This window comes from Mastacembelus armatus, chromosome 14 (genome assembly GCF_900324485.2).
Source record: "Mastacembelus armatus chromosome 14, fMasArm1.2, whole genome shotgun sequence".
In the NCBI taxonomy this organism is placed as follows: domain Eukaryota; kingdom Metazoa; phylum Chordata; class Actinopteri; order Synbranchiformes; family Mastacembelidae; genus Mastacembelus; species Mastacembelus armatus.
This window is the reverse complement of record NC_046646.1, coordinates 19,220,543-19,247,341: the sequence shown is the minus strand read 5'-3', so window position 1 is coordinate 19,247,341 and position 26,799 is coordinate 19,220,543. Positions and strand designations below refer to the sequence as shown.

The window sequence follows — 26,799 nt, the reverse complement described above, 5'->3', positions numbered from 1 at the left end:
GTGCGTAATTCAGCATCATTGTGCACAAGTACATGGTTTTATGCACTTGTAAAGATCTGGTTTTGCAGCCTGGCAAATGATTTTTAGTACTCAAGTTTAAAATCTGTAAATTTCAGACTGGAAGATTGTGGATCTGTTTATGGGATTTCAGAGATGTAAGCTCCACTGTCAGCTGCATTTCACATGGGCCTCCTGCTGTAAATGTGCTGGTACAAAATCAGCGTCACCTTACCACTGTATCTTGTTTTGTTAAGATATGAAGTAAGAGCACGAAACTAATGTCATACACAGGAAACCGAAAGCAGAATGAATTCGTGGGTCTAACCAGCGCATCCTTCCTCTGCGTCTTCACAAAAGATTAGCATACAAAGTTAGACATGAAAAACACACGATGGTCACTTCTTAGTCTTTACTGTCTACTATGTCATTACATAGTACTTTAATAATACCGCCTGGCCAATGCAAGTTTAATTGCAAGACAGACATATTACAGCTTTGGAAAACATACACTAGAAAAACAACTTTATTTCTTTGCACCATGGTTGAAACTGGTAATAAACTTTAAATTAAGAACCAAAAATACACTAGATCAATAGCATGCTGGGTCTTCATAAATATTAACTTATGTGTTACACAAATTACTTGGGTCAGATGCAAAACAAATAAAAATACATCCTGCTAATTTTCATGCAGTCATGAAATGATTCATCTCATGCAGCCATTGTGCATTATCTTGTTACCATGTTCATTTCAAGCAGAGATGCAAAATGGTGATGGTAAAATCAACCAGTTCAGTTCTTTTAGCCTTCACGGCAGTTTACCACCTGTGATCACCTCTGGCCTGTTGCTGTGTCACGACTGCTCACCAGCTTCACTCATCTCTGCTGGAGCTGCATTTTCCTGCTCCGGGTCACCAGGAAGGACGTCTGCGACTGTCTGTATCAGCTCCTCAATCTGCTCCTCTGATAGCCGCTCTTCACTCTCTTCTACCATCTGAGCACAAATACAAAACCAAGGTAATATTAACAACACAAGTGTATAAAAGGGGCTGTAATTAATATTTTTCATACCATATTATTAACAGTGTGAAAACAGTGTGTCACTAAGTCCACAAGTGTGGCCAAAGAATGTTCTTGATGCTCTGACCACACGGGCAGTGTTTGGTAATAGGATCTATTCATTGTTTGATTTAAACATTTCATGGATTTTGTTGACAGTAAGAAAAAAAGGTCAAATGTAAAGTATGATGCTCAGAGCTTCTCCTAGCATTCACACGACCTCCCGCCATCCCAAAACAGGTTGAAGAGACAGGTTGAGAGAGAGACCAGAATTGAAAAAAAAAAAAAAAAGTAGTTAAGTGTCAAAAGACAAAAAAACACAGACAGACAAAAATCCTCAGGCAAACAGTCCCAGGCAAAACAGTTCAAACCGGCAAACAGTCCCAGGCAGTTTTGTCCCCCCTTACTAATTAACTAATTAAACAGTGAATATGTAATAATTGTTAAAAAAAAAAAAACAGTTTAATAAAACACTCACTAGTTGAATCTCCACTGCTGTCTGTGGCCGGTGGTTCAATAGCTGCAGTTTCTCTGCCCTGATGACATTAAGGGGGAAAAACATCAGCAGTGTGCAGAACACATATGTGATATATGTGTCTACCTAAAAACACTGCATGGTTCTTGTAAATCCCAAATGAAGACATGAAATCTATGAATTTTTCAGCTCTTACTGACTTTGTGAGTTTGTGAGGCATCATGGTTGTGAGGAACTCTTTGACAGTCTCTGGGCTCTGTCTGCTGCAGGGCGTCTTGGACAGGTACTTCAGTGTCTGTATGGAAATGCAGAAGAAACTGTGGGCACTCTTATGAAAAGCTGCAAAATCGGATTTAAAAAAAGCACACAGAGCAGGGAAACGCCAGTGAAATGAGGGAGAGGATGTGTGCCAACCTCATACATGATGGTGTTGAGGTTCTGCTGCCCTATACTGTGCTTGTTCTTCCCGCTGTCCTTCCTTTGCTCCTTTAGGTCTGTCAGGAGTTTGAACACCTGAGAAACACGCAGAAAAACAAATCTCATGTGACACTAACGCTAAATTAGTTTTGTGTCTAGACTGAAAAATGCAAAAACATATGTGAAATAGCGAGACAGAACACATAACCGTACCTCATAGTTACTAAGCATTGCAACGTTAGCATTTTTCCTGAAAGGAAAAAATAAATGTTGAATCACAGAAATCCATCTTTGATCTTTTAAAAACTAAACATGTAACAAATTAATTTTAAAATTCAGTTGACTCACTTTGTAACATCGCATTCACAGCTCAATATCTAATATTTCTAATTAATAAATTGTTTAGCCCTTTAGCTCTTCGATCGTGACACTGTTTATAAAACCAACGGTTTCTTCAACAAGGTTAAACAACTACATTGGTCTACAGTTGAAATAAACAACACATCGTAATAAAGTTACGATAAACTAGTCTTAATTTTAAAATAAAAAATTCTTACACTTCCATTTCATCAAGCCCTCGACGTTGGTCCGTTCTCCTAAAGTGTCCGTGCTGAAAATGTAGACCATATAAAACATTCCTCCGGCATCAAACTGACTTCAGTGCCATCAATTTCTCATTTCATATAAAAAGTATAAAAACCTGTATCATTGGAATTATTTTATATGATCTTGCTGTGCCTAACGTTGAGTCCATATTAGTTTTAAAATCGGAAAATTACAACGAAATTATAACGAAAAAACGGCTTTATTTCCTAATTTTTACTTTAAAAAAACAATATAAAAATCGTCTTATTTTGATTTAATTTACGCGAACAAAAATATTCTTTAATAAAATAAAGGTTTGCCTACGGCGAAGAGACTGAGTTGTTGAAGTGCATTAACGTGAACACCAACAGTCCAGACATAACTCACACTAATTAAAAACTTCACTCATCCTGGCATTTTACTTTTTATCATTAATAGTAAAATGTTTGCATTTTGTTGACTCGTAATTTAAGCATTAAAAAAGATTACATTAAAACAACTTGCCCTACGTCTGGATTCACAATACTGACAACACAGAAAGTGGCATGGTGCAGGATGACGCATTCATAACAAGAGGTAACTAGAAAGGATCTCCAGGCCACGTATTGATATTGTGTGTCTACAGTACAATTATTGTGCAGGTTATATAAAATGAAAATGTTATGTCCAGCTATAGTGCTACTCTTTGGTGTGATTTAACAATACTTGACCAATGAACTACTGTCAGACTATTGACATGTCAGACTTTTGTGACTATTCTGATTTCAAGAGGGGGAAAAAAGCTCATTTGAATCTTTATAAACAGGTCTAAGACTCTAATTTTACCTCTGAACTCTAATTCATACATTTTTGCTAATTGAGAGCACAAACAGAGCTCAACCCACCTTAAAAAATACAATCAAGAATACTTTAATACTTTATTGAACACCAACCATGATAAATGTGAAACACTTTACAACATTGAGAACCAGTATAATCATGCAACATCCACTTTCCAGAGAAGGTTTTCAAAATGTTATCAGCAATCAATCAATGAAAGAAGAAATCTTTAAACATTATTGAGAATAAAATAAACTGTGGTTAGCATGTACTCAACCAGACACTTTACAGGCAGTGCCGTCTGGTGGGCAAACTATGTGAGAGTTTCTAAAATCCCTGAATTTCTTATCTGTTGACATATTTCCAACATACCTGTGATAAGCTAACATCAGCTGAGAGTACAGGTTTTAATAGTGATTAGACAAGATCACTAAAGAACCCTTAAATACTTTATTAAAGGATATGTACAGTACTTTACCAGCTAATAAAAAACAGACTATTAAAAATAGATTTGGTCATAAACATGAGGCTAAAAAAGAAAAAGTACAGTTCCCTTGATTCAAAAAGAAATTTTTACTTCTTAAGGGAATTTGCACACCGGGTTTGGACAGATCTCACAGCAGATCCCTGTATTCTTGTGTTTAACAAAAGTACATCAATATATGAAAAGAGACATTGCAGATTTTACTTTTTGCTGAACTGCTGTATATTTATCAGTAACTAGAATTGTAATTTATGTGTCAATGTCCATTGGGACAAATTCCTCTTTCTGAGAGAAGAAATCAAAGAACATCTTCAAACTCTGGTCATTTTTAACAACTGAACTGTTGAGAGCATTTCTAAATGCTGTGATATTTCTGCTCTCAACCAGTTTCTTTAAATTGGTCATCATGATGTCATGGTGTGGATAAGGGCAATCAATGTATGCCTTCAACACGTCAGCCCTTCCTCTTTCCACCATCTGAACAAGAATGTGTTCAATAATACGGGACAAAGGATGGCCATACTCTATGACACTGTGTTTTGTACCTGTTAGACCGGGGTAGCTATATCCCCCTGAATGCATTGCAACAACTTTGCAGTGCTTGTCAAAAACAGGAGAGCCAGATGAACCAAAATAAAAACAGGACTCGTAAGTTAAATCCTGTGTGTGACGTTTGACAGATTCTGACACTCTCTCAAAGAAGAGCTCAGTAATTAACTGAACGTGCCCTTGATTCTCATAGTAATGCCTCTCCACAACGTTGTTGCGGTCATGAGATGGAACAATCAGACATGGATCTATTTTTTTCACACCACCATCAGGATGCCCAATAATGCAAACTGCACCACCCTGTGGACAGAATCCAGTCTCTGGTAACAGACCATCAGGCAACTTCTTATCCGCACTGAGCTTTAACAACACCCAGTCATACTGGTGCCCTGATGCATCTGGACCATATTCAAAGCCAACAACCTCTTCCACTTCTACTTCTCCCCCTACCAGCTGTAGATCTTCATAGAAAAAATGGGCAGTGACCCTCCCATCAAGCTGCTTTGTGGTCTCATTATAGAATTTTTTAACTACATGGGCATTTGTGAGGACAAACTTGTCAACCAGGAGAAATCCACTTCCCACTGGGTCACCATAAAATCTCACCTGACAAACAGAACTGCTAAGCTCCATCAGTCTCTTCATTGTTTTCACTTTCCTGCATGTCTCAGCACTCTTCCCATACTCCACATGGAGGAGATTCTGATTACGAGAAAACTTAGGAACCTCAGATTTCATTCCTTTCATCAAATGCTTAAACTCTGAAGATAAGTGAATGCGCATCTGTTTTGAATCAGGTATTTCACGGAATATGCTTTGATTAAGCTTTGGTTTCTTTTCTGATGTGTTGTCATTCAATGCCTCAATTGTGGCAGACTGCTGTGAAGGATCTTGGTTTTCATCAGACTCAGATCTCTGAGATTCACTTTGTATTATGTAATTATCATCCAGACTGCTAGACTGACTTTCTGTTGGATTAGACCTATTGAGCAGGATGATCTTGTAAGTTTTACCATCAAGATCATCAACGAGATTGGACATTTCTGTGTTTACTTCGGTGCTTGTGTGAGAGAGTGCACAGTTCTTATTGAAAATCGTTTTCAGAAAACGAGCATCTCGTTTTAGAGCTTGCTTTACTTTTTCCCCTTGGTATGCATAAATAGTAATCTCCTGTACTGTTGCCCTTAGTGCTGGATTTCTCATGATTTTCACTACATCTTTACCTCCTGTTGTCAGTACATGAAACATCACAAGCTCACCAGCTGGCCTCTTTCTGCAGGGATGAACAGAGCCACTGCATGGTTGCTTTGGCTTATTTGCAGCTTTAATATACTTGAGAATGAGACGCTCATTTTTGATTAAACTGCATGGAAAGTGTGAACTGATGGCTTTTCCATCCCTTACAATAACAAGCTCTTTGGTCTTGTTTTTTTCTGCGATTCTTCTAAACTCAGAACTTCCTTTCAGCAGGTCCTCAACAGTTTGTGCTTTGTTGCAGGTAATAGATGCAGGACTCTTGCTACTCCAGCACCACTCAAAAGAATGGGTTGAATGGAGCTCCTTTTTTTCCTATGGAAAGAAAATCCATTTGAATTACTTTTAATTCATTTACAGTAAACAAATTATATTCTGTCAATGCAATAACACACTTAAATCTTGACATATGATCTGAAAAATATGTTTGAGGTAAAACAAGAACATATACTTATACATACTAAATTGTTTTTTTTTTATCATTCTCCTAAAACAAAGGAAACTAAGTGCAAAAAGTTGTAACATAAATGCAACAAGAAAAGTAAGGCTCTGTATTTCATCTATAGTTATTTTCAAATACCAAATACAGATGTAAAGATTATGCAAACCTTTGCATCAGGCTGCAAATTAGGAGGCTGACTGGTCTCCCCATCCTGGTGGTCTGTGTTTTTCTTGAGAAAAGAGACAACAACGTTATTAACAGCAGTGCTTAAGTTGGGAAGTTATTAGGTTTTTTTGCATTTTTCTCAACATAAGATACACTGTTAAAAAATAGCAAGCCAAATCAGGAATTTCACAAATCAAAACACAGTAGTTGAGATTTATTTGCCTGTTTAAATCAGCCTGTAATAACTCGACACAACGCACATTTCACTACAGAGGAGAAAACTGGCACCTTGACAATATTGTCCACTGATCCATTATTTCCGGTCTGCAGTGGTTGTGCCATTCTTAGTGGGATGTCTCCAGGTGAATTTGAAGAACAGTGAAGAGGTGCAGTAGAACATCACATAAAGGAAAAAGCAAAATAATAGGATTATAATAGGATAGAATAATAGGACCTAACTCAAATGTAAGAGCTCATCCTCATGTAATTATATATAATCTTATCAATTTCTTAGGTTGTAATAAACAAAAATCAAAATGTGAGATTGTACAGTTTGTATATTCTCGCATATATGTTAATATTATTTAGCTTAGTAAATCTAATATCCAACAGGAAGTAGCGTTTAAAGAAAGATAATTCTCTCGTTAATATGCGTTTCCACCTAAAGTGAACCGAACCAGTCCTGTTTTACGATCGTTAACCCGATTCCAACCTAATCTGTCAACAATAACGCTAATCAATAATCAGGTAACTAATCTTAGCCAGTTAGTTACCTCCTCACGAGCCTTGACATTTAACATTTACTTTTTATCCTCAACCATCTGGCCCCATGTAATTAAACCCTGAGACATTTAAAAAACGCAAAGATTAAAAAATTACTTCGACGATATGATTAAAAAAAACTGGGATTTCATCTTGACCGTCTTACCAAAAACAAAATGATCCCTGCTTACACGACAGCTCTTCGTCTGACTTCCCGCCTTCAATTCAAAATACGTCGTTTTCTAGAATGTTCTGCGTCGTCTTCTTCTTTTCCTTTAATTTGCGGCAGACTAGATGTAACTCAGACGCACTGCTGCCCTCTGGCAGTGGCTGTACCTCTTGCGAGTCTCAGGTAAAGTCGCTGAGTCATTTGGAAAAGAAGAAAACTTAATCCGCTCACTTAAAGGGTCTAAACCAACCGCGCGCATGCGCAGAACCGCAATCATGTGAACCAATCATCAACCAGGAGCCCTGACAAATGGGCGTGGCTTACAACCAGCATTTTAAATCCTGAGCGACACCTGCGCAGGATTCCGCCGCAGAAGCAACCAATCCGCTGAAGCAGGTAAACAACCGCGGATTTTCTCCACCAAACAAATCGCTGTGGTGCCAACAGGTGACCGAACAGGTGCGGAGGCAGAAACAGATCGAAGAAGTAACCCTAAGATTGGGTTAATATTGTCTGTAACTTTTCTTTTATAGAAACTTGAGCTGAATCTTCAGGTTCACTCAGACTTTGATAATGACTTGCTCATTATCTTTTGTTGTGGGTTATAAATGGCTGTAAGGAACTGGTTCTAAAGCTGTTTGATAGGTTGATTATTCAGTCCATGTACTTTAAGTCTCTGAATCATCTCTGCCAAGTTTCACTCCCAAAGGGAAAGCTGAAGCCTGGTGAGGTCAAACATCCTGTTTCATGTCCATATAACATGTCCGGGAGAGGCCTCCCAGCAGGGGAATTTATCCCACCCCTGTAAAGCGTTATGTCACTGACGTGGGGATACATCGGGTTGTTTCCATACGTAATTGCTGGTTGTTCAGCACGGTACCAGCCAGGACTGGGTTTCTTTTTTGTCGGAGGCAGGAAGCCTTAGGTGTTTTTAATTTTCCATCTAGTAATGATATCAGCAATGACTGAACTGGTGAACGTACAGGTTCATACCATGTTGATGTATTAGTGTTAACTATTTGAAACATTATTGTGGGCTGAATGTCACATGTTTAAGGTTAATGGGTGTTGTGTTGATAAAACAGGATTACTATTTTTTTTTTTAATTGTTTTCCAATTCATTTAGTGATTCATGTTAACCATGTTCATTGTTGTATAACTTGATATTGGTGTATAATTTTGTAATTGTCTAGTTCTTGATAATAAAACATGTAAATTGTTACTGTTAACAGTAAGATCTCTAAACAAGCACATATCTCTCGCGTGTAGACTTTAAAAAAAAAACAAAAAACTTACAAACATAGCTTGTTAAATAACATTTGGACCAGCAGTTGTCACCTTTATGTAGATGTTGTACAATATCTGCCACTGGATCATTTCTGTGTGAACTGAAAACTAAGATTGAGTTACCTGTGGGGCTGTTTTCTGTGGCGCTAGAGAGGTGCAGTTCAATTGGGGAAAACTAACAGGGCTCCGGCAGGTTTGGAGTTCACACATTTTAATGCCACAGAATAAAATATAAAATATGTCTGGGCAAAAGGATGAATGTGAAGGTGAACCAAGGCTTTAATCTAACTATTAGATGTAAGTCTAATTAGGTTGATCTTCTCTAAACAGTTAAAATTGAAGTCCATCTAAAGGTTCTAAAATCTGCTGCATCAGTGATGGTGTTTGAACAGCCTCCTGCAGTCACAACAATCCTGATTCTAGTCTAGAGGTGCAGAGCATCTTACAGTATCAGAGAAACAAATTGTCAAGATATTTGTTTAAATAAATGTAATTTGTCATTGAAATAAGTTTGAGACCTGTGAAAAATGAGAGGTTGAGCAGATACATTAAAGTAGAATATTTGATTTCATTTTTAACAGTAATGCTTCAGAGCTGCTGCTCCACATGAGGGCAATCAGGAGTCTACATGATGAATCTCTCTGCAGCACAGAAGACACTTTATCAAACTTTGTCACTGGTAAAGCCTGTGGAGTTGGTACTGACAAAGCTGCATGTAAATGGATGAAATGCTGTAGTTTTTCTCCATGTAGAGAAATGTGGAGTATTCCCCAATTCCACTAATTGCATTGATATTTCCCTCACATGCAAGGATGGAGAAGATGGGGAAAATGTTTTAGGAGACAGAAGTGCTTTCATCTGATCCTTAATGTGAAGCATTGATAAAGGATGCACTGGTGTATCCTCTGCTATAGGTCCTGCAGGCAGGCTCTGCAATCCATCCATCCATCCATCCATCCATATATACCTGCTTATTCATATTTAGGGACATTGGGATCTGCTGGAGCCCATCCCAGCTCTGTTCGGACTGGAATGCCTTCTGAGGACTAAGGATCAATTTCATAAGGAAAAGTCTTCACCACACAGGCTCCTGTCGTCAATAAATATCAGCAGCACAGAGGTGAGGTTAACGTTTGAACAGTGCCGTTTTGATCCCAACAAAACCAACATTTACACAGAAACCTCTCTGTAAAAGTTAATGATCAGTGCTGTAAGTTATCCCACACAACCATGGACCTACATAGGCATGCAAGGAAATACACCCCTGCTGTGATATGGCTATGTGTTTACATAGTGTTTGGATAGGGAGGCGGACTTGTAAAATTGCAGGTTCGAGTCTTAGGTCTGGCAGGAATTGTCGGTGGCACAGAGTGAATAGCCAGCACCCTGTCCACCTTCAATACCACGACTGAGGTGAGACCCTTGAGCAAGGCACTGGACCCCCAAGTGATCCCCGGGCGCCGCAACACTGGCCGCCCACCTCTCTGGGTGTGTGTTCATGGTGTGTGTGTGTGTTCACTGCTGTGTGTGCACACTTGGGTGGGTTAAATGCAGAGGACAAATTCCAAGTATGGGTCACCATGCTTGGCCGTCACTTTCATTCATTCTTTCTTTCATTTCATTTTTCATTCGTAAAGAGACTGAGTAGTTGAAGTGCAGGCAGAGGACGCATTAAGGTGAACACTAATAGGCCAGAACTAACTCACACTGATTAAAAACTTCACCCACCCTGGCATTTAATGTTTTCATTAATAGTAAAATGTTTGCAGACATTTGATTCATAATTTAAGCATTAAAAAAAGATGACATTGAAACAACTTGCTGTTATGTCCAGTTATAGTGCTACTCTTTGCTGCTTGAACAATGAACTACTGTCAGACAGTAGTTATACATGCAGATCTAAGAGCTTTTGGGCATCTTTTGACAGTAGTGATGACTTGTTTGACTGGCATCTTTTAAGAATAACTCAAAGTAAATTGCATAAAGTGCAAAAAATCAGTGTCAAAGTTACACTCAGAATGATATTAGAACCCAGAATTGTACCTTTAGAATTCATTCATTTTTGCTGTGTGAGAGAGGAAGCAGTACGCTACACACCCTGAAAAAAATGAAATAAAAACATGCAACCAAGATCTAAACAAGAAAGAATACTTTTTCGATAAATGTGAAACAACACAACATTGAGAACCAGTATAATCATGCAACATCCAGTTCCCACATAACATTTTCAAAGCAGTATCAGCATGGGCGTCGCTCCGCCATTTTTAGGGCGACATTAGCCAGGTGGGGGCGGGAGATGATTTATTTGAAGCAGTAGATGTTGGAGGCTTTTTAGCTCATCAGACTCCAGTTCCTCCCTGTCTTTCAGTGCGTTCTTGAAGGAGTGAGGATGTGAGGACAAGACAAGGTGTGTGTTTTTCGATAGATTGTTATATCCGTATCTGTGAGGTTCTTTGTCATAAATATAATTTACAAAATGTCATGGGGGAGTAATCGAAAACTTAACTTTCAATATAAAACATGTTAACTACCATACAGCTTTAAGCACAGTCTGATTAAAGAGTGACAGCATTCAATGCACTCATTCTTAACTACGTATCAGAGTGACTGGAGATAGAAGCATTTTGTTTTTTTCTGTTAAATACTGTATTGTATTAAATAATGTCACAGATCATGAAATACATTTATTAGAGTAAGGTTTTTTTTATGTCACTTTGATTTAGAAATTTTTTTTATTTTTATTTTTTTAACTTTTGAAAGTGAATCACAGCACCCACATTCCACTTTCCAGCCTCATAACTGTGTTGTTTATATTGATAATATGAAAAGTCAATGTAAGTTTAAAGTTAGATGTTTTCTGATTACATGTTTCTGTTTGAACTTGAGCATAGAAAGAGGTTTGTATAAGAAATGCAAACAATTTTTTTGTGTTTATACAGTGAGCAGGTGTGTGTGAGATCAGGAAGATTCATATTTGGCTTGTTCAGTACTCAAATGTTATACACATCTATGCAATAGGCCTACAGTGGAATGCTGCAATAAGCTTACCAACCTAACCTGTTAGTCAAAAAATCTAAATAAATTAAATAAACGTTTGACTATTAAACCCTCATTGGGGGCTGAGCCCCCTTAGATGAAAATCTAATCTGAGTCGTCCCTGGGTATCAGTAATCAGTCAATCAAAGAAGGAATCTTTGCTATTTTAAAAACAAAGTATTTAACCCACTCCCAAAAACGTAAATAAAAACATGCAACCAAGATCCAAACATGAAACAATAATTTATATTAATCATGATTGTGAAATTGCTGTGGAAACACTGAAATACAGTTGTCATGTAACCCTCTAAAACAATATATTTTAAAGTGACATTGGAAAAACACAAGTTCTGAACCAGTAATTCATTTAATTTGATTTATTTGCAAATATTACAATAATCTCGAAGCAAACAGTTTAAATTGTAATTTATGTGTCAATGTCCATTGGGACAAATTCCTCTTTCTGAAAGAGCAAATCAAAGAACATCTTCAAACTCTGGTCATTTTTAACAACTGAACTGTTGAGAGCATTTCTAATTGCTGGGATATTTCTGCTCTCAGTTTCTTTAAATTGGTCATCATGATGTCATGGTGTGAATAAGGGCAATGCCTTCAACACGTCAACCCTTCCTCTTTCCACCATCTGAACAAGAATGTGTTCAATAATATTGGACAAAGGATGGCCATACTCTATGACACTGTGTTTTGTACCTGTTAGACTGGTGTAAATATATCCCCCTGAATGCATTGCAACAACTTTGCAGTGTTTGTCAAAAACCGGTGAGCCAGATGAGCCAAAATAAAAACAGGACTCGTAAGTTAAATCCTGTGTGTGACATTTGACAGTTTCTGACACTCTTTCAAAGAAGAGCTCAGTAATTAACTGAACATGCCTTTGATTCTCATAGTAATGCCTCTCCACAACATTGTTGCGGTCATGAGATGGAACAATCAGACATGGATCTATTTTTTTCACACCACCATCAGGATGCCCAATAATGCAAACTGCACCACCCTGTGGACAGAATCCAACCTCTGGTAACAGACCATCAGGTAACTTCTTATCAGCACTGAGCTTTAACAACACCCAGTCATACTGGTGCCCTGATGCATCTTGGCCAAGTTCAAAGCCAACAACCTCTTCCACTTCTACTTCTTCCCCTACCAGCTGTAGATCTTCATAGGAGAAATGGACAGTGACCCTCCCATCAAGCTGCTTTGTGGTCTCATTATAGAAATCATTAACTACATGGGCATTTGTAAGGACAAACTTGTCAACCAGGAGAAATCCACTTCCCACTGGGACACCATTAAATCTCACCTGACAAACAGAACTGCTAAGCTCCATCAGTCTCTTTGTTTGTTTCACTTCCATGCAAGACAAAACATTCTTCCCATACTTGGGGATAACAATGTCTTCATGGTTACAAAACAATTTAAGGACATACAGACTTGGAAACACTTTTGAATTCTTAATTTGTGAACTCGAGAGATTTCGCATAGTTCTAAATACATTAGATTTAGACAATAAATTTATGTTTAAATCAGGGCAAAAGGGTGCAGCGATGGATAATTGTTGGTTACCCAGGTCTCTCACACGTCCTTTAATCTTGACAATCCAGCGTGATGCAAAGTAAGGGAATGACTGTAGCTCTTCATTTTTCTATGAATAAAAAGCAATTGTCATTTAATTCAATTACAGTAAAACAAATTATATTCCTTTTAACACGATACCACACTCAAATGTCTTAAAACATGATGAAATAAGTTTTTGTGTTCTCTAAAAGTAAAAGAAACTAAGTACAAACAGTTGTAAGTCAAATGCAATAAGAAAGAAAAGCAAGCCTATATTTTATCTATAGTTTTTAATTACCAATACAGATATAGTATAAAGTCTGATAAAACCTTTGCATCAGGCTGTAAATTAGGAGGCTGACTGGTCTCTCCATCCTGGTGGTCTGTGTTTTTCTTGAGAAAAGAGACAACAATGTTATTAACAGCAATGCTTCAATTTGGAAGTTAGTAGTTTTTTTGCATTTATTTTCTCAACTTTAGATAGTGTTAGAAAAAAAATAGCAAGCCCATATAAATCAGGAATTTCACAAATCAAAACAGTGGTTGAGATTTATTTGTTAAATCAGCCTGTAATAACTTGACACAGTACACAATTCATTACAGAGGAAAAAACTGGCACCTTCACAATATTATCCACTGATCCCTTATTATTGGTCTGAAGTGGTGGTGCCATTCTTAATGGGATGTTTCCAGGTGAATTTGAAGAACAGTGAAGAGGTGCAGTAGAAGTTCACCTAAAGGAAAAAGCAAAATTATAGTACTCATTTCTAACTGATTTGGTTATTTAGTGTATTCACACCCATATGTCATTTAATGTGACACACTCACACACACAAACATAAGGGGGGCCACACTCCTCTTATACAATTCATACAACAGGCTTATGTGCCTGAAATGTAAGCAAAGACCCTTCTTTAGAAATGAATACAGAGAAAAAATAAATTACAGTCAAACATATATTAATACATAATCTTACAATTTTCATTAGATTATAACAGCAAACTGTGTGTGTACAGTGTAAAATTAGCATGTTGTCCTCACATATCTAGCGTTAACATTATTTGGCCTAGTAAATCCAATGTCCAGGCAATCAGTAACATTTCCAAATTAAAAGCACTCATGATTCAGATCAAATACATCAGGGCCCATATTCACAAAGCATCTTAGAATCCTCTCAGAGAGCTCCTATCTCAGCCTAAAAGTCTTAGCTGGGAGTCATAGACTAAAAGTGATTTAGGAAACTTGTCAGAGCAGCTCTGAGTAAAGAAAGTACAAAAACCTTTACCTTAATGAGGAGGTGTGTTTCACCCCGTTGCTAGGGATGATGCAGCATTTCAAGGACTGTGATTGGTTGATCAAAAACTATCTGTAAAGGTCTTAAAATGCCTCTTTGTGAAAATAGAATACATTATACTAGAACGGAGAGTGAAATCATGAATACAGGCTACTTTATGCAAAGTAGCTAATGAGTTATAGCTAAATATCTTAAAGTTAATTAAAACAGCCAAATGTTGAAAATGTGTCTTCCAATTTCCACGGAGTAGTTACTATATTTAAGTGCTTACATTTATTTACCACACTGGTTTTATTACTTGTAATAAATGTTATTTGAGATTGATGGGAGCAAAATGTCTCACCTTGACATGATTGCAGGACAGCCTGTTCAAGTTGCACTTTTGGATGGCATGTGGCCAAGGGAAACCTGCGTCACTACATGAGGCTGTGAAAGCGTTTAAATAGTTTGTGTGATCGCTCTGCTGGTGGAAGGTTGTGACAGACACAAGTCATCACTACTGCACTGTTGCATTTTTCCAGTTGCCAAACACCTTAGTGCTGTAATTACATTAATTTCTGGCGTTATGGCGTTACAACGTTGGGTGGGAGATGTGCGCGCATCTCTAATAAGTTCGATCTCAAATCGCGATCCAATCTGTAGCGTTTAATTAACTCACGATCGTTCAGTGTTTGGAGAATATTTCTTCTTTCAGCCATTTTGTCATCTGCTAAAGAAACTCACAAGCCTCTAAAAAGTCCTCCTCTCTACTCTTAACTTTTACCTTAGGAGCTGTTTTTAGAGCCAAGATGTTTCATGAATCATTTTTATCTTTACTAAGATTTTGTCCTAAATTTTTAGGGGAAATTCTAAAAAACGTAATTATTCTAAGAAAGTTCTTACAATTTCATCACTTGAGTAACTTTTAGGATTAGAAAGCTTTGTGAATACGGGCCCTCGCATGTATGTATTTAAATGTGGAAAATGACTAACAGATATTCAACAACTTAAAGCCATGTTGGCTGCGCTATAAAGTGGCTTCACAAGTTACTTATACAAGTTTGCCTCTGGGCAACAAACCGAATTAATTAGTTGTTTTTGATAAATCACAAATAGGCTATTTAGTATGATAATAAATGTTCAATGTTTACTCACCAGAAATTTAGTTGAAATTATTATAAAAACCGTCTTTTTGATGTAATGTAGGCACAGAGAGCCAGTGTCGTCCTTATGCTACCAAATGGCGGCAAAAGAATGGCGGGTGGTTTACACCAAAGATGTTCTACCGGTTTTCCTGAATGACGCTTGCATAAGTTATTGGTCTCATCACTCCAGCACACACGTCATTGTTTGCTTTGCAGTCACCAAACTCCATTCAAGAAGCTGTTAGTTTTATAGCTGTTTCCCAAATAACAATTTGTAGTAAATCTGGTATTAGTGGAATTAAGTTGACATAAATTAAATATCTATATTTAAAACCAGATTGTTTCATATCTTACAGCTTGTTCTCTCCATCTATAAGATTCTGCTGTATATATGCCCTAAATCATACAGAAAGATGGTCACCAGGGCCCGTATTCACAAAGCTTTCTAATCCTAAAAGTTGCTACAAGTAATGAAATTGTAAGACCCTTCAGGCTGAGATGGGAGCTCTCTGAGAGGTTTCTAAGAAGCTTTGTGAATATGGGCCCAGATCTGTGCAGAAGTCTGGTAGTTTGCCCTTAATAAGGTGTGTAATTAGGTGTGTTCCTTCAAATTCAAATTCAAATTCAAATTTTTTTTTGTCACATACACAGTCATACACAGTATGATATGCAGTGAAATGCTTGCACAACTACCCGTGACTTTCGTTAACTTAACCAGAATCTGGTAGATACTGTTTTTAATGAGGATGGACTGGGGGCTGAGTAGTGACCCTGAGGAACATGTGTTACCCACCCCTGTTTTATATCTACCTGTCCAAATCGAGCTCACTCCCCGTGTACTTTTTTTACTTCTGCGTCTTTTTAAGTTGCTTTGATTTTTACATGTTTTGTCCATGGGGGCCACCGTAGCGATTACTTTCTTACAGTCAGTCGCTTTTGGTCACAACACCTGCACCGACTGTTTTACATACGTCTTACGTAATGCGCCTCGAACGTCTTCGGTGACGTATTTTTAAAGTGACAACGCCGCTTTTAGCCACTTGTGGCAGCAGGGGCTGGATCTGCGGTGAATTAATCTGACTCTTGGCATTTAACGGAGCGTCCTCTTAAAGTCTTCACCACACAGGCTCCTATCGTCGATAAATATGAGCAGCACAGAGGTGAGGTTAACGTTTGAACGGTGCTTGTTTGGTCCCAACAAAACCAGCTGTTACACAGAAACCTCTCTCTAAAAGTTAACTATCAGCTCTGTAAGGTAGTGTTGCTGTGTTGAGTGCTGTGTAAAGCTAATGCTGTGCGGTGCACACTTTTCTGCCCCCTGTCTCCTCAGGGGGGTAAACTTTGGGGAGGTCGCTTCGTGGGAGACACGGACCCGGTCATGGAGAAGTTCAACGCATCCATCGCCTTTGACCAGAGGATGTGGGATGCTGACATCCGTGGGAGCAAGGCCTATGTGAGAGCTCTGGAGAAGGCGAAGCTGGTCACTACGGATGAGATGACCCGGATTTTACAGGGGATGGACCAGGTTAACTCTGTTTCACACACAGAGCTGCACATCCCACACGTCCACGCACCACAGTGTCACTGTTTACCCACAGTTTTAGCCACAGCTGATTGCCTGGATAGGTCTGTCACAAGCTGGGAGACACCAATTCATTTGGTCTCATCTGAGAGGTATCTTCCAGCTTCTGATTTGCAGAACAAACCTGATCCAGGTAATGAACAGTGGGTGGGGCAGGGATATTTGAAAAACAGCCACGCAGTGGCCCTCGGGGTGCAGGGTTGGGCAGCCCTTGTGTCCGTTAATAGCTGACAGCTGAAAATGTGCAGCTGTGCAGGATTTCTCTGGACATGTGACAGATATCAGGTGCCAAACCACTTCAGTAATCTATTCACTGGCTCACATGCACAGTCAGGTCAGTTCTTTAGGGTACTCTCTCTGCCCTGGTGTTTTTCTGTGTCAGTACCAACCTAATCAAACTGGCTATTGAACCCTTAATGAAAGCACTAATGTCGAGGTCCAACACAAATGACTTGTGCCTCACAGAAGACACAACTAAAAGCAACATTTTGCAATATAACTTTCCTGAAGGTATTAAATCATATTTATTGGACGTCTGATTTACAGCATGTGAAATGATACAATACTTCTTGCATTTATTTTCCCATGCAGCTTTCTGAAGAGTGGTCCAAAGGTATTTTTGTGATCCAACCCGGAGATGAAGACATTCATACTGCCAATGAGCGCAGGTTAAAGGTGAGGTGCAGCTTGTCTGTTCTACATTACTCTGATCGGAAATTCCTAGATGTTTTTGTGTTTGTAGTCTTTAAGTGTTTGGATTAGACATACTGTTTGACATCTTGGTTATATAGTTGTCTTATTGTTAATTTTCAGGAGCTGATTGGTGAAGCTGCAGGGAAGCTGCACACTGGCAGGAGCAGAAATGACCAGGTTTGTTTTTAACTCATTAAAAGTGTATTATTATGTGGAGTTTCAGGCTGTGTACTCCATAATAGTGACGATTAGATGATGAAATATCACGAGACGTGTCTGTGTTTGATTAACCAGGTGGTGACTGACATGAGGCTGTGGATGCGAGATGCTATTTCAACCGTCACAGAAAATGCCCTCCAGCTGATATCTACTATGGTGGAGCGAGCAGCAGCGTAATATAGACACACTGAACCACACAGACACGCCTACTTTCAGCTCTCCTAAAATTGCCCTGAAGTGTCTTCTATTAACTTTTTCTGAACCTCAGAGAAATCGACGTCTTGTTTCCTGGTTACACCCACATGCAGAGAGCTCAGCCAATAAGATGGAGCCACTGGATTCTAAGGTTATTCTTCCAACAGCAAACCTACAGTGCACGACTCCAACCGTTTATATTAGACGACGTGTTGTTTACGCCAGTCTCATCTCTCTCTTTCTCCACACTGTGTTTGAACCTCAGTCATGCTGTAGCTCTGAGCAGAGACGTGGACTGCCTTCAGGAAATCAAGAGAAGAGTTAATGTTTTACCTCTTGGCAGGTAGGCTGTGAACACACACTCACTGATTTTCATTTATAGATGATCACTGAGTAAGAATGATTCTCGTTTTCAGTGGTGCCATTGCTGGAACGCCGTTTGACATCGACAGGGAGCTACTGCAGAAAGGTCAGATCACTCAGCTGAAAAACAACCACACTGTTATCGTCGGGTCTGTGGCGTTTAAGAGCTTATTTGTTGTAGTTATATTTCATATGTCTTTGTTTATGAAATCTCTATTTTTTTAGAGAATATAACTGATATTTTCAGATAAAAATGTGAAAACAATGTTCACTGCTAAATTAACACCTGAAGTTGTTGTACTCCTTGACCTTATGGAAGTCTAAAAATGACTGCACTTCTGACCTGAATCTGTAGAGTTAGGCTTTGATGCCATCAGCCTGAACAGCATGGACGCCACGGGCCAAAGAGACTTTGTTGGTATGTCAAACAGCTCTCGCATGCAAAAGGAATACAAACAATGAAAGTAGGCTACATTAAAACTGTTTGTTCTTTCTTTGTTTGCCGTGTTTAATTCTTTCTTTCAATGTTTCTGTAGTGGAGTTCTTGTTCTGGGCTTCGTTGTGTTTGACTCATCTCAGCAAGATGGCTGAGGACTTGATGCTGTACAGCACAAAAGAGTTCTCTTTCATCACACTCTCTGATGCCTACAGGTCAATTTGTCATTATTTTGTGGCTGCATGAGTGTTTACTCTCATTGATACTAGAACTACTGTTGTACTTCCATTAAACCCAGGATTATATTTTGCTGTTGAGGCACATGTTTACCTCCAATTGCTCCTGCTCCTCCCTCACGTGTTGTGTGTAGCACAGGCAGCAGTCTCATGCCCCAGAAGAAGAATGCAGACAGCCTGGAGCTGATCAGGAGTAAAGCAGGTCGTGTCTTTGGCAGAGTAAGACCCCCGACTAAAAATACACTCGCGTTCAGTCAATGAAGGGACGTCTTTGGCAGTCAGCATGCTGTCTCAGGCTCTTTAATACAGTATAATGTTAAAAAAAAACAAAACCCACATTTCCCATAAACTCTCTTACTGACTTCTTCTGCTCATTTTTAAGTATTAGAGGTTGGGGGGTCCTTCACTTGCTGTCACTGCTATGTGCTGTCACAAAGCAAACCTACATGCTGTGGCCCAGGTTTTACCAGCCAGATCATTATGGCTGACCTGTTTTACCTTCCAGAAGCAGACCGGCACACTCACCCTGTCTGTGCTTTGACACTCTTTACTGTTGCAGTTCCCTCATCACACCCACGTTTCTGTATTTTAGTGTGCAGGGTTCATGATGACACTGAAGGGCCTGCCCAGCTCCTACAACAAAGACTTGCAGGTAGTCAAGTCTGTTTTCTTGTCCACTTTCACTTCCTGGGGAACCAGTTTTTGGATATTTCTTCTTATTTTTTTGTCCTGCTGTGTGTCACTCTTCTTTAGGAGGACAAGGAGGCCATGTTTGACTGCTATGATACAGTCCATGCTGTGCTGCAGGTGACATCTGGAGTCATGTCAACTCTCAAGGTCTGATATTGAAGTCACTGGCAAAAAAAATATATATATATATACAGTACATTGTGTCATGGATGTAATTTAGCTGCAGAATGAATTTCAAACTATAAAAATTTTGTTTCTGTCACCTTGTATAAGAATATATGAAATATGTTAACACTGGTGTATTTACACTGTGATGATGTGCTTTTTAAGCCAGTGCATTTTTGAACTGCACTTTATGAAAAGCTGACAACATTCTGTTCAACACGTTATAGATTTGGTTTGCTTTCAGATAAACCAGAGTGTGATGGAAGCAGCCCTCAGTCCTGACATGTTGGCTACTGATCTGGCTTATTATCTTGTGAGGAAGGGGGTGAGTAGTTCGTAATGTAGAGATGATAATATGTAAGTGTTAAATGTAGATTCTATTAAAAAATGTGAAGAATCTGCAACAAAAAAATCGCTTCAGAAATATAAAGAGAGCATGGTCCTGTGGTGTGTTGCATAATTATAATCTTGGTAGTCATGAAAATATTTTTAAGGTTTGATGTGCTTGTGTACAACCTTGTTTTGTTCTGTGGCACAGGTGCCATTCAGAGAGGCCCATGGTATCTCTGGTAAAGCTGTTTTTACAGCTGAATCAAAAAATATCACCCTGAATCAACTCACCGTGGAAGACCTGAGCGCTATTAGGTGACCGCCACACTTTGTCACACACACATTAGTCTAAAACGCCTTAACTGTAACTTCTGTTTCATGAAACAACATCAGTAGTAGTTCTTCTTTTAGTGTTTTCTCTTCCAACTTGATTTGTACCTGTTCTATTGTTGTAGCCCTCTGTTTGGAAGTGATGTCTCCTCAGTGTGGAACTACAGGAGCAGTGTGGAGCAGTATAGCGCTCCTGGAGGGACAGCCAAGAGTAGTGTCACTGCACAAGTGGAACATCTGAGGAACTGGCTTAAGAAACAGGCCCAGTGACCATTTTCAGCTTCAAATTTTGAATCAGGTTTACTGCCAAAGATTAAGTTACACTGAAATATCAAACTCAGGTCAAAATGTCATATTTGTGATTTGAAAACCCTGCTGGCCTTTCAAACATTCTCCTCTTATTGTTACTTACATGTCAAATGCTAACTGGGTGATGTGTTACACAGGGCTGTTTAAGTTAATCATACAAAAGACCTGACTGGTTTAAAACAGGTGACAACAATAAAATAAATGTTACTTAAACTGTGTTTTTACAGCTTTATCCACCACGGCTTTATTTGATATTTTCCTGTGTCGAAACAGACAGAAGTGGTTTAAGGCAAGGCAAGTTTATTTATATAGTACAATAAAACCCATCTGCTGATTGGCCCCACACATTGTACAGCAGCACAAGAAGAAGCTAGGAAAGGCAAATTTATTTCTCTAGAAAATGTTCATTTGTAATCCTTTCTGTAATACTTTCACCGATTTATCCATTTTTAATAGTAAATCATGCAGCACATTTTCCCTAGTTTTCATGAGCAGGAATACAGCAGAATCACATATCACTAATTTTTATGTACATTTAAATCTCATTTCAAACAAACACATGTACAGTAGAAAACGCTGCATCATCTAATCTACACACAGTCATTGGAACAACAGGGATCAACCCATGACAAGTAATGGAGAATAGCAGGTACCCTGTAAGGAAAGACTCTTAGCATGTATTTTACTAAAAGAAAAAAATATATCATAAACTCCTGATTTTACATTTTTACTTATCACACCTCCATCTTATTCTAAAGCAGATTTGAATAAACCCAAAGAAAATAGTGAGCCTTAATTTAAGTGTAAAACTGCTGAGGTAAAAGTTCCTGCTTTGTTGCAGCATATACAACTCTTCGATCATTTAAAGAGCTGACAAACATCTTTGTGTTTAGCAGCTTCAGTGTTTACCACGATGTTAGCATGCAAACTTCTACCCAAAACCTATTGATGTTATAGTCAAATTAAAGAGATCATCAAAATTAGGACAAGTTGTCCTGAAGGGGGCTCGAATGTCTGAATCAAATCTTGTCAAACCATTTGTCGAGATATTTCAGTGTTGACCGAACTGGTACTGTCCCTACAGCCAGCTCTTGTCAGAAATACTACTTTCACCTCTCATACACAATGATTTTTTAATAATGCAGCAGTCCTTCTGTTTGATGAATAACCATAATTAGCCGTTTGTTTCTCTAACACACTGGTAAGAGTTGCCTTTATATACACTGGTGTTTGTGGCACTTAAATCAGGAGCTCTCATGTGTTCAGTCAGTTTGTCCCCAGCATAACTAAAAAAGCACCAAACCACACGTGGATCGTGCTCCTCACAGCTGCGTCTGCCCTGGAGCGGTACACAACTCTGCCATCCAGAGGCTGTGTGGGTCTGTAAATGTCAGTCATGGGCTGTCCCGTCCAAAAACGACACTGCTGAAATATTGCGTCCAACTGGAGTGGAGAGGAAAAAAATGAATGTGCTGAAGAAAGAACAAGACATTCAAAAATGAGAAAAGCAGATTTAACTTTTAGTCAAAAAAAAAAAAAACAAGAACACCGATCCATCAGGTTTTCCACTGACTTTCCATTTTTCCAATGTTGAACTTCTAACTTTTAAAATTCATAAGAAACCCTTCATGTTTTTAATTTCAAATCTAATCATAAATTTTTATTTTGTACTTGAATATAACATTTTATAATATAGTTGTTGTATGACAGGTACGTAATGTAAAGGGTTAATAATTGTAGACTACTGTCTGGTTTGATTATTCTTTATGCAGCCATTTGTCCATAATCAAAACCTGCTTAGAATTAGTATGTATGTAGAAGTTGGCACATGCAGTATGATTAGTAATAATGCAGACTCACCTGTCGACTGCTGATTGACAGGGTCCTTTGAAAAACCGTCCAGGCCACTGCCTGTTCACAACCTGGAGTGGTCATGGAGCCCACATAGCGGTAATAACTGTGGAGGTCCTTTGCAGATGGGATAATGTCACTGAGTCGGAAGTTTGGGATCACTGTGCTGCTGTCTAAACACAGACAAGGGAGGAGCAGTAAAGTTAGAATTTATTAAAATCACAATAGACTGAAAATTGTATTGCATTCAGACTATCAGGCCTCAAGTTTATTTTTTTTTACCTATAATAACCAAGCCCATACCATTATTTTGTACTTGACCTAAAGCAGATATCACTGTGTTCAAATGGGGATGATCATCTGATGTTTCCTGTGAGGAAGAAAGCATCAACACAATCGCTCACAGGTCATTTCACCAACTTTAAATATTAGGAGTTATGATACTGACAACAACTTATTGGATTACCTCAAACAGGAAGGCGAGCAGAGCTATACCTGCCATGTCATGTTCTGCCTCTGCCAGGGAGCTGTATGGCTCTTTAATGTGGACTATGTGCATCTGTATAGTGAGAGGACAGGATTATAGCTTCCAGGAGTACATTCTACACTGTAGTGCACTGTAGTTGTGAATATATTTTGCAAAATGAGTTTTAATTGAAAATGAAAAGTAATGCATTGAATACACTCCACTAATAAACTAAACTGTACCTCCATGGGGAATCTCTCTCCGTCGATGGTGTGCTCTGATCCTGGCCTCCCATTCCCTCCCCAGTGGAAGTGAAACTGGTGGGCTCTGTATTGTCCAGGCAGAGCTCCTCCGGTCAGTCGCACTGACTGTGGCAGAGCAAAGTGAGCTGCAGATGGGACAGATGTCAAAGTTTAGGTGTGTGATATTTTTTAAATCTCACAGCTCACTTGTATTTGGTGGCTGACAGTAATCAGGAGAGACCAGCCCAGGGGACAGGACGAGTTCACCACGTTTTATTGTCTGTTTTTGTACAAATGACTTGCAAACTACAATGTGCAACAGGAACTTTTACTTCTGGGAAAGTTACTGGACTGAATCAAGAATATTAAAAAAAATCAGGTTCGACTTAACACAATAATATTTCTCTTAACATGCTGTGTATTATACAAACCAAAGCGGCCTCATTACCAGATTGTCCTTTGTTTTCCACTGTAATGTTGATGGTGTCTGCGTGACCAATGAAGTCAAACGGTGGCAGGGCGCTGTTGACGTGCACTTTGCTGGTGACAATGTTAATTGGTGACTGGCGTAATCCTCCACAGCTGGGAAACTCAGCTGCCCAACGGCTGGGGTCTAAACAGCACAAACAGCAGCATCAACATCATCAAATTTTCAGCTTCACTGACCATACTGTCTCAGAGTGTTACCTTTCACATAGTGTGATCACAACTACCCTAGTCTACTTGTGTGTCAGCAGCAGCAGCAACCCCAACCCCTAACCCAGTAGATGGAGGTGAAGGAAACTGTGGAGTTGGGTGATAGTCCTTTGTTGCTTAATCACTACCAGCATCCTCCCTTCATCACCCCTTTATCACAAAGGTCTGACGATCAAATATAGTCAAATACTTTGGCTGGTGTTTCTGGTCTTACCTCTGCAGGTTTCATCACAGGAGTACTGGCTCTGGTAGCACCACCGAGCTGGAGACAAAGTAGAGCACACGGTTCAGATGCAAACATACAGAATATTCTTGTTCTCTTGTGTCAGCTGTATTTCTGCAGTTAATAAGTGTTAATTGCTTTAAAACTCATGCTCTATTAGTTCAGTGTCTTTTCTGAGTCAGCATTCCTACTACATGATCTGTGTCTGTGCTCTGCAGCCGAACTTTGAGAAGTCAAAAAGAGCACAAATACATTATCCAAGATAATTATTAATTCTCCAATGCACAGGCACATCTCATACAGTGCTTGCTTGCTCCTGTTGTTTTGTGCGAACACTAACAGTCAAAGGTTTTATTCCTCTGCATAATAAAAGACCTACAGGTGAAATCACCACTCATCACATTATTACATCTAAACCTGTCATGGTGAGTTATGTATAAGGGGAAAAAGACGGATTTTAATGTTTCCATTGTCTGTGTTATAGAACTAATTGTGATTGCACTGATTGCATTCACTTTAAAGTGGATGTCTGGCTCAGAAAACATTTGTCCAACCCCTTGACTGCCCCTGCACCATGGAATGAAATGCTTCCATCCATCAGGTGCTGATGAAGTCATTTAGTCTTGTGCTGAGGTTGTGTATCATGTTGCTGATGTGAACTCCAGTGTGTGACTCCACGGTGGGAATGAATGGTTGTGTATAGAGAGCCATTCAGCTGATACAGGAGCACAGATTAACCCCACTGTTTCCCACAATGAACGGGGACAACAGTTCTCACCAACTGAGAACAATGCACAGGTGGAGGTTGGCTTTACTCCACCTGGCTCATACACCTGTGCCAAACTGAGCAGTACGGAAAAGGAAAACCTAAGTCAATCCACTGTAAATCCATCAGCTTTACTTTGTTTTAATTCCCTTCCTTTCTTTATACTTGCTCTTTTCTAGTGAGCCAACATCACAAAAATGCATTACAGCAGAATTTGTTGCCTGAGAAGCATCGCTGTAGAAAGAAGAAATTACATATTTTTCATATTAGCAATAAGCATTAGGAAACACATTTTCCTGCCGCAGCCTCACATGGTCTGGTATGTTCAGTGGTTTATGATGGCTGCTGTCGAGCTCTAGTTAGATATTGCTGTCTGCCATTAGTCTACCAGGCGTTTGCTGCTTGTGCTACTGTAAGGGCTATATTTTAGTATTTCCAGGTGAGCTCGCTGTTATCCTGTTTGAATTGTAACCACAGTGGTTAAACAAACATGCTCGAAACTAAAGCTGCAGCAGCTCGTCAAAAAACTTAGTTGATCAACACAAAGTAACTTGGCAAACATTTTGATAATCAGTTATTTCAAGTACAAAAGCAAAACATTGAACTGTTTCACATGGGACAATTTGCTGCTCGTTTTTGCCTTAAACTATAGCAGGTTTAATGTCTTTGTGTTTTGGACTGTCGCTTGAACAAAACAAGACTTTATAACATTGTTTTCACTGGCACTGACAGCACATCAGTTTTTTGACAGAACAATAAATACATTTCTTCAGTAATTAATCAGCAGGTTAATTGGTATTGAAAACGTTTATGTCCCAAATACAAAAAGATTGTCAGTATTTTATATAGAAAAAGCAAAGACGGAAGTAAGGGCAATAACATTATTAATAATCTCTAGCTACAACCTGTGCAACACAATACTTCAATGTAAATAATAATTATTTTCAAATTATAAAACTAAACATGCATGTGTCAGGTATAAACTAGGACCGGAAAAGTGAAGCATAGCTGTTGTTTGCATTTTAATTGTCTCAGTGCTGTAATGTGTGTGTCCTACCTGTGGACTGAGAGAGGACAGAAAGCAGAGTCAGAAGATAGAGAGAAAAATCCATGATCAGGACCAGCACAGAGACCAACCAAGATCCTGACAGACTAAACATCAGCTGCCTTCACATACTGACTGAGGAGGATTTGAAGCTGGGAGGGAAACTGGCATGACACTGTGGCAAAAGCTGTGTGTGTGTGTGTGTGTGTGTGTCTGTGTGTGTAGGTGTTTAAGAAAGTGACTGACCAAATACCAAATAGAAAACAGAGACACCTGGTGGCAAAATCAGATGTTTAGTTTCCTGTTTTATACTAATATGGAAACAGCCTTGTCGTCCTTTCAGACAAAAAACTGAATCTCAATCCCATAAATGCTCCTTCAAACCTAATTTTAAATGTGTAGTCATAGTCATATAAAAGCCATTATTTTTATACCAGAGCACAAAGTACTAGGAGTATAACACTCTA

The 26,799-nt window shown here is 38.9% G+C and overlaps 5 protein-coding genes across 7 annotated transcripts; 1 reads left to right on the top strand and 4 right to left on the bottom strand.

The window, feature by feature from the left end:
- Positions 1 to 424: 424 nt before the first annotated feature.
- On the bottom strand, positions 425 to 2,558 carry crcp (calcitonin gene-related peptide-receptor component protein). The gene is made up of 6 exons (XM_026328600.1): positions 2,508 to 2,558; positions 2,164 to 2,200; positions 1,948 to 2,046; positions 1,734 to 1,828; positions 1,537 to 1,594; positions 425 to 993 (listed from the first exon to the last, which is right to left on the bottom strand). The coding sequence occupies exons 1-6, from the start codon at positions 2,513 to 2,515 to the stop codon at positions 853 to 855; spliced, it is 438 nt and encodes a 145-aa protein (XP_026184385.1). The 5' UTR covers positions 2,516 to 2,558; the 3' UTR covers positions 425 to 852.
- Positions 2,559 to 3,438: 880 nt separating this feature from the next.
- On the bottom strand, positions 3,439 to 7,375 carry LOC113143510 (protein FAM111A-like). Of its 2 annotated transcripts, none has more exons than XM_026329172.1 (4): positions 7,177 to 7,375; positions 6,537 to 6,604; positions 6,250 to 6,312; positions 3,439 to 5,956 (listed from the first exon to the last, which is right to left on the bottom strand). In XM_026329172.1, exons 2-4 carry the CDS (start codon positions 6,588 to 6,590, stop codon positions 4,088 to 4,090), a joined length of 1,986 nt encoding a protein of 661 aa, XP_026184957.1. In that variant the 5' UTR covers positions 6,591 to 6,604; positions 7,177 to 7,375; the 3' UTR covers positions 3,439 to 4,087. The 2 variants fall into 2 exon arrangements, with proteins under 2 accessions (XP_026184957.1, XP_026184958.1); XM_026329173.1 differs by lacking the exon at positions 7,177 to 7,375 and adding an exon at positions 7,022 to 7,162.
- A 4,590-nt stretch (positions 7,376 to 11,965) lies between these two features.
- LOC113143331 (protein FAM111A-like) lies at positions 11,966 to 15,588 on the bottom strand. Its single transcript, XM_026328888.1, has 4 exons — positions 15,506 to 15,588; positions 13,697 to 13,811; positions 13,408 to 13,470; positions 11,966 to 13,165 (listed from the first exon to the last, which is right to left on the bottom strand). Exons 2-4 carry the CDS (start codon positions 13,748 to 13,750, stop codon positions 12,089 to 12,091), a joined length of 1,194 nt encoding a protein of 397 aa, XP_026184673.1. The 5' UTR covers positions 13,751 to 13,811; positions 15,506 to 15,588; the 3' UTR covers positions 11,966 to 12,088.
- Positions 15,589 to 16,500: 912 nt separating this feature from the next.
- asl (argininosuccinate lyase) lies at positions 16,501 to 21,261 on the top strand. Of its 2 annotated transcripts, XM_026328065.1 has the most exons (16): positions 16,501 to 16,655; positions 16,826 to 17,020; positions 17,669 to 17,752; positions 17,891 to 17,947; positions 18,065 to 18,162; positions 18,258 to 18,335; positions 18,450 to 18,527; positions 18,601 to 18,653; positions 18,903 to 18,965; positions 19,084 to 19,198; positions 19,354 to 19,438; positions 19,812 to 19,871; positions 19,973 to 20,056; positions 20,319 to 20,399; positions 20,613 to 20,719; positions 20,860 to 21,004. In XM_026328065.1, exons 1-16 carry the CDS (start codon positions 16,641 to 16,643, stop codon positions 21,002 to 21,004), a joined length of 1,398 nt encoding a protein of 465 aa, XP_026183850.1. In that variant the 5' UTR covers positions 16,501 to 16,640. The 2 variants fall into 2 exon arrangements, with proteins under 2 accessions (XP_026183850.1, XP_026183851.1); XM_026328066.2 differs by lacking the exons at positions 16,501 to 16,655; positions 16,826 to 17,020 and adding an exon at positions 17,050 to 17,587 and having other exon boundaries at positions 20,860 to 21,261.
- Positions 21,262 to 21,331: 70 nt separating this feature from the next.
- ca4c (carbonic anhydrase IV c) lies at positions 21,332 to 26,536 on the bottom strand. Its single transcript, XM_026328067.2, has 8 exons — positions 26,345 to 26,536; positions 24,513 to 24,560; positions 24,051 to 24,215; positions 23,603 to 23,748; positions 23,361 to 23,453; positions 23,198 to 23,264; positions 22,904 to 23,067; positions 21,332 to 22,486 (listed from the first exon to the last, which is right to left on the bottom strand). The coding sequence occupies exons 1-8, from the start codon at positions 26,445 to 26,447 to the stop codon at positions 22,310 to 22,312; spliced, it is 963 nt and encodes a 320-aa protein (XP_026183852.1). The 5' UTR covers positions 26,448 to 26,536; the 3' UTR covers positions 21,332 to 22,309.
- Positions 26,537 to 26,799: the final 263 nt, after the last annotated feature.

What these genes read in the sequence shown, in the direction of transcription:
- crcp (XM_026328600.1), bottom strand. An exon ending in TCAACACCATCATGTATGAG is followed by an intron (nt 1,829 to 1,947) that starts GTTGGCACACAT and finishes ATTTCCATACAG; the next exon opens with ACACTGAAGTACCTGTCCAA. An exon ending in CAGCAGTGGAGATTCAACTA is followed by an intron (nt 994 to 1,536) that starts GTGAGTGTTTTA and finishes ATTTGTGCTCAG; the next exon opens with ATGGTAGAAGAGAGTGAAGA.
- asl (XM_026328065.1), top strand. An exon ending in CCAATGAGCGCAGGTTAAAG is followed by an intron (nt 17,753 to 17,890) that starts GTGAGGTGCAGC and finishes GTTAATTTTCAG; the next exon opens with GAGCTGATTGGTGAAGCTGC. An exon ending in AATGTTTTACCTCTTGGCAG is followed by an intron (nt 18,528 to 18,600) that starts GTAGGCTGTGAA and finishes TCTCGTTTTCAG; the next exon opens with TGGTGCCATTGCTGGAACGC.
- ca4c (XM_026328067.2), bottom strand. Translation starts at nt 26,447, where the DNA reads ATGTTTAGTCTGTCAGGATCTTGGTTGGTCTCTGTGCTGGTCCTGATC. An exon ending in TGTCCTCTCTCAGTCCACAG is followed by an intron (nt 24,561 to 26,344) that starts GTAGGACACACA and finishes CTTTGTCTCCAG; the next exon opens with CTCGGTGGTGCTACCAGAGC. An exon ending in AGGTCAAGTACAAAATAATG is followed by an intron (nt 23,068 to 23,197) that starts GTATGGGCTTGG and finishes GTCTGTGTTTAG; the next exon opens with ACAGCAGCACAGTGATCCCA.
- LOC113143331 (XM_026328888.1), bottom strand. Translation starts at nt 13,750, where the DNA reads ATGGCACCACCACTTCAGACCAATAATAAGGGATCAGTGGATAATATT. An exon ending in CAGTGGATAATATTGTGAAG is followed by an intron (nt 13,471 to 13,696) that starts GTGCCAGTTTTT and finishes TCTTTTCTCAAG; the next exon opens with AAAAACACAGACCACCAGGA. An exon ending in ATTTACAGCCTGATGCAAAG is followed by an intron (nt 13,166 to 13,407) that starts GTTTTATCAGAC and finishes TTTTATTCATAG; the next exon opens with AAAAATGAAGAGCTACAGTC.
- LOC113143510 (XM_026329172.1), bottom strand. Translation starts at nt 6,590, where the DNA reads ATGGCACAACCACTGCAGACCGGAAATAATGGATCAGTGGACAATATT. An exon ending in CAGTGGACAATATTGTCAAG is followed by an intron (nt 6,313 to 6,536) that starts GTGCCAGTTTTC and finishes TCTTTTCTCAAG; the next exon opens with AAAAACACAGACCACCAGGA. An exon ending in ATTTGCAGCCTGATGCAAAG is followed by an intron (nt 5,957 to 6,249) that starts GTTTGCATAATC and finishes TTCTTTCCATAG; the next exon opens with GAAAAAAAGGAGCTCCATTC.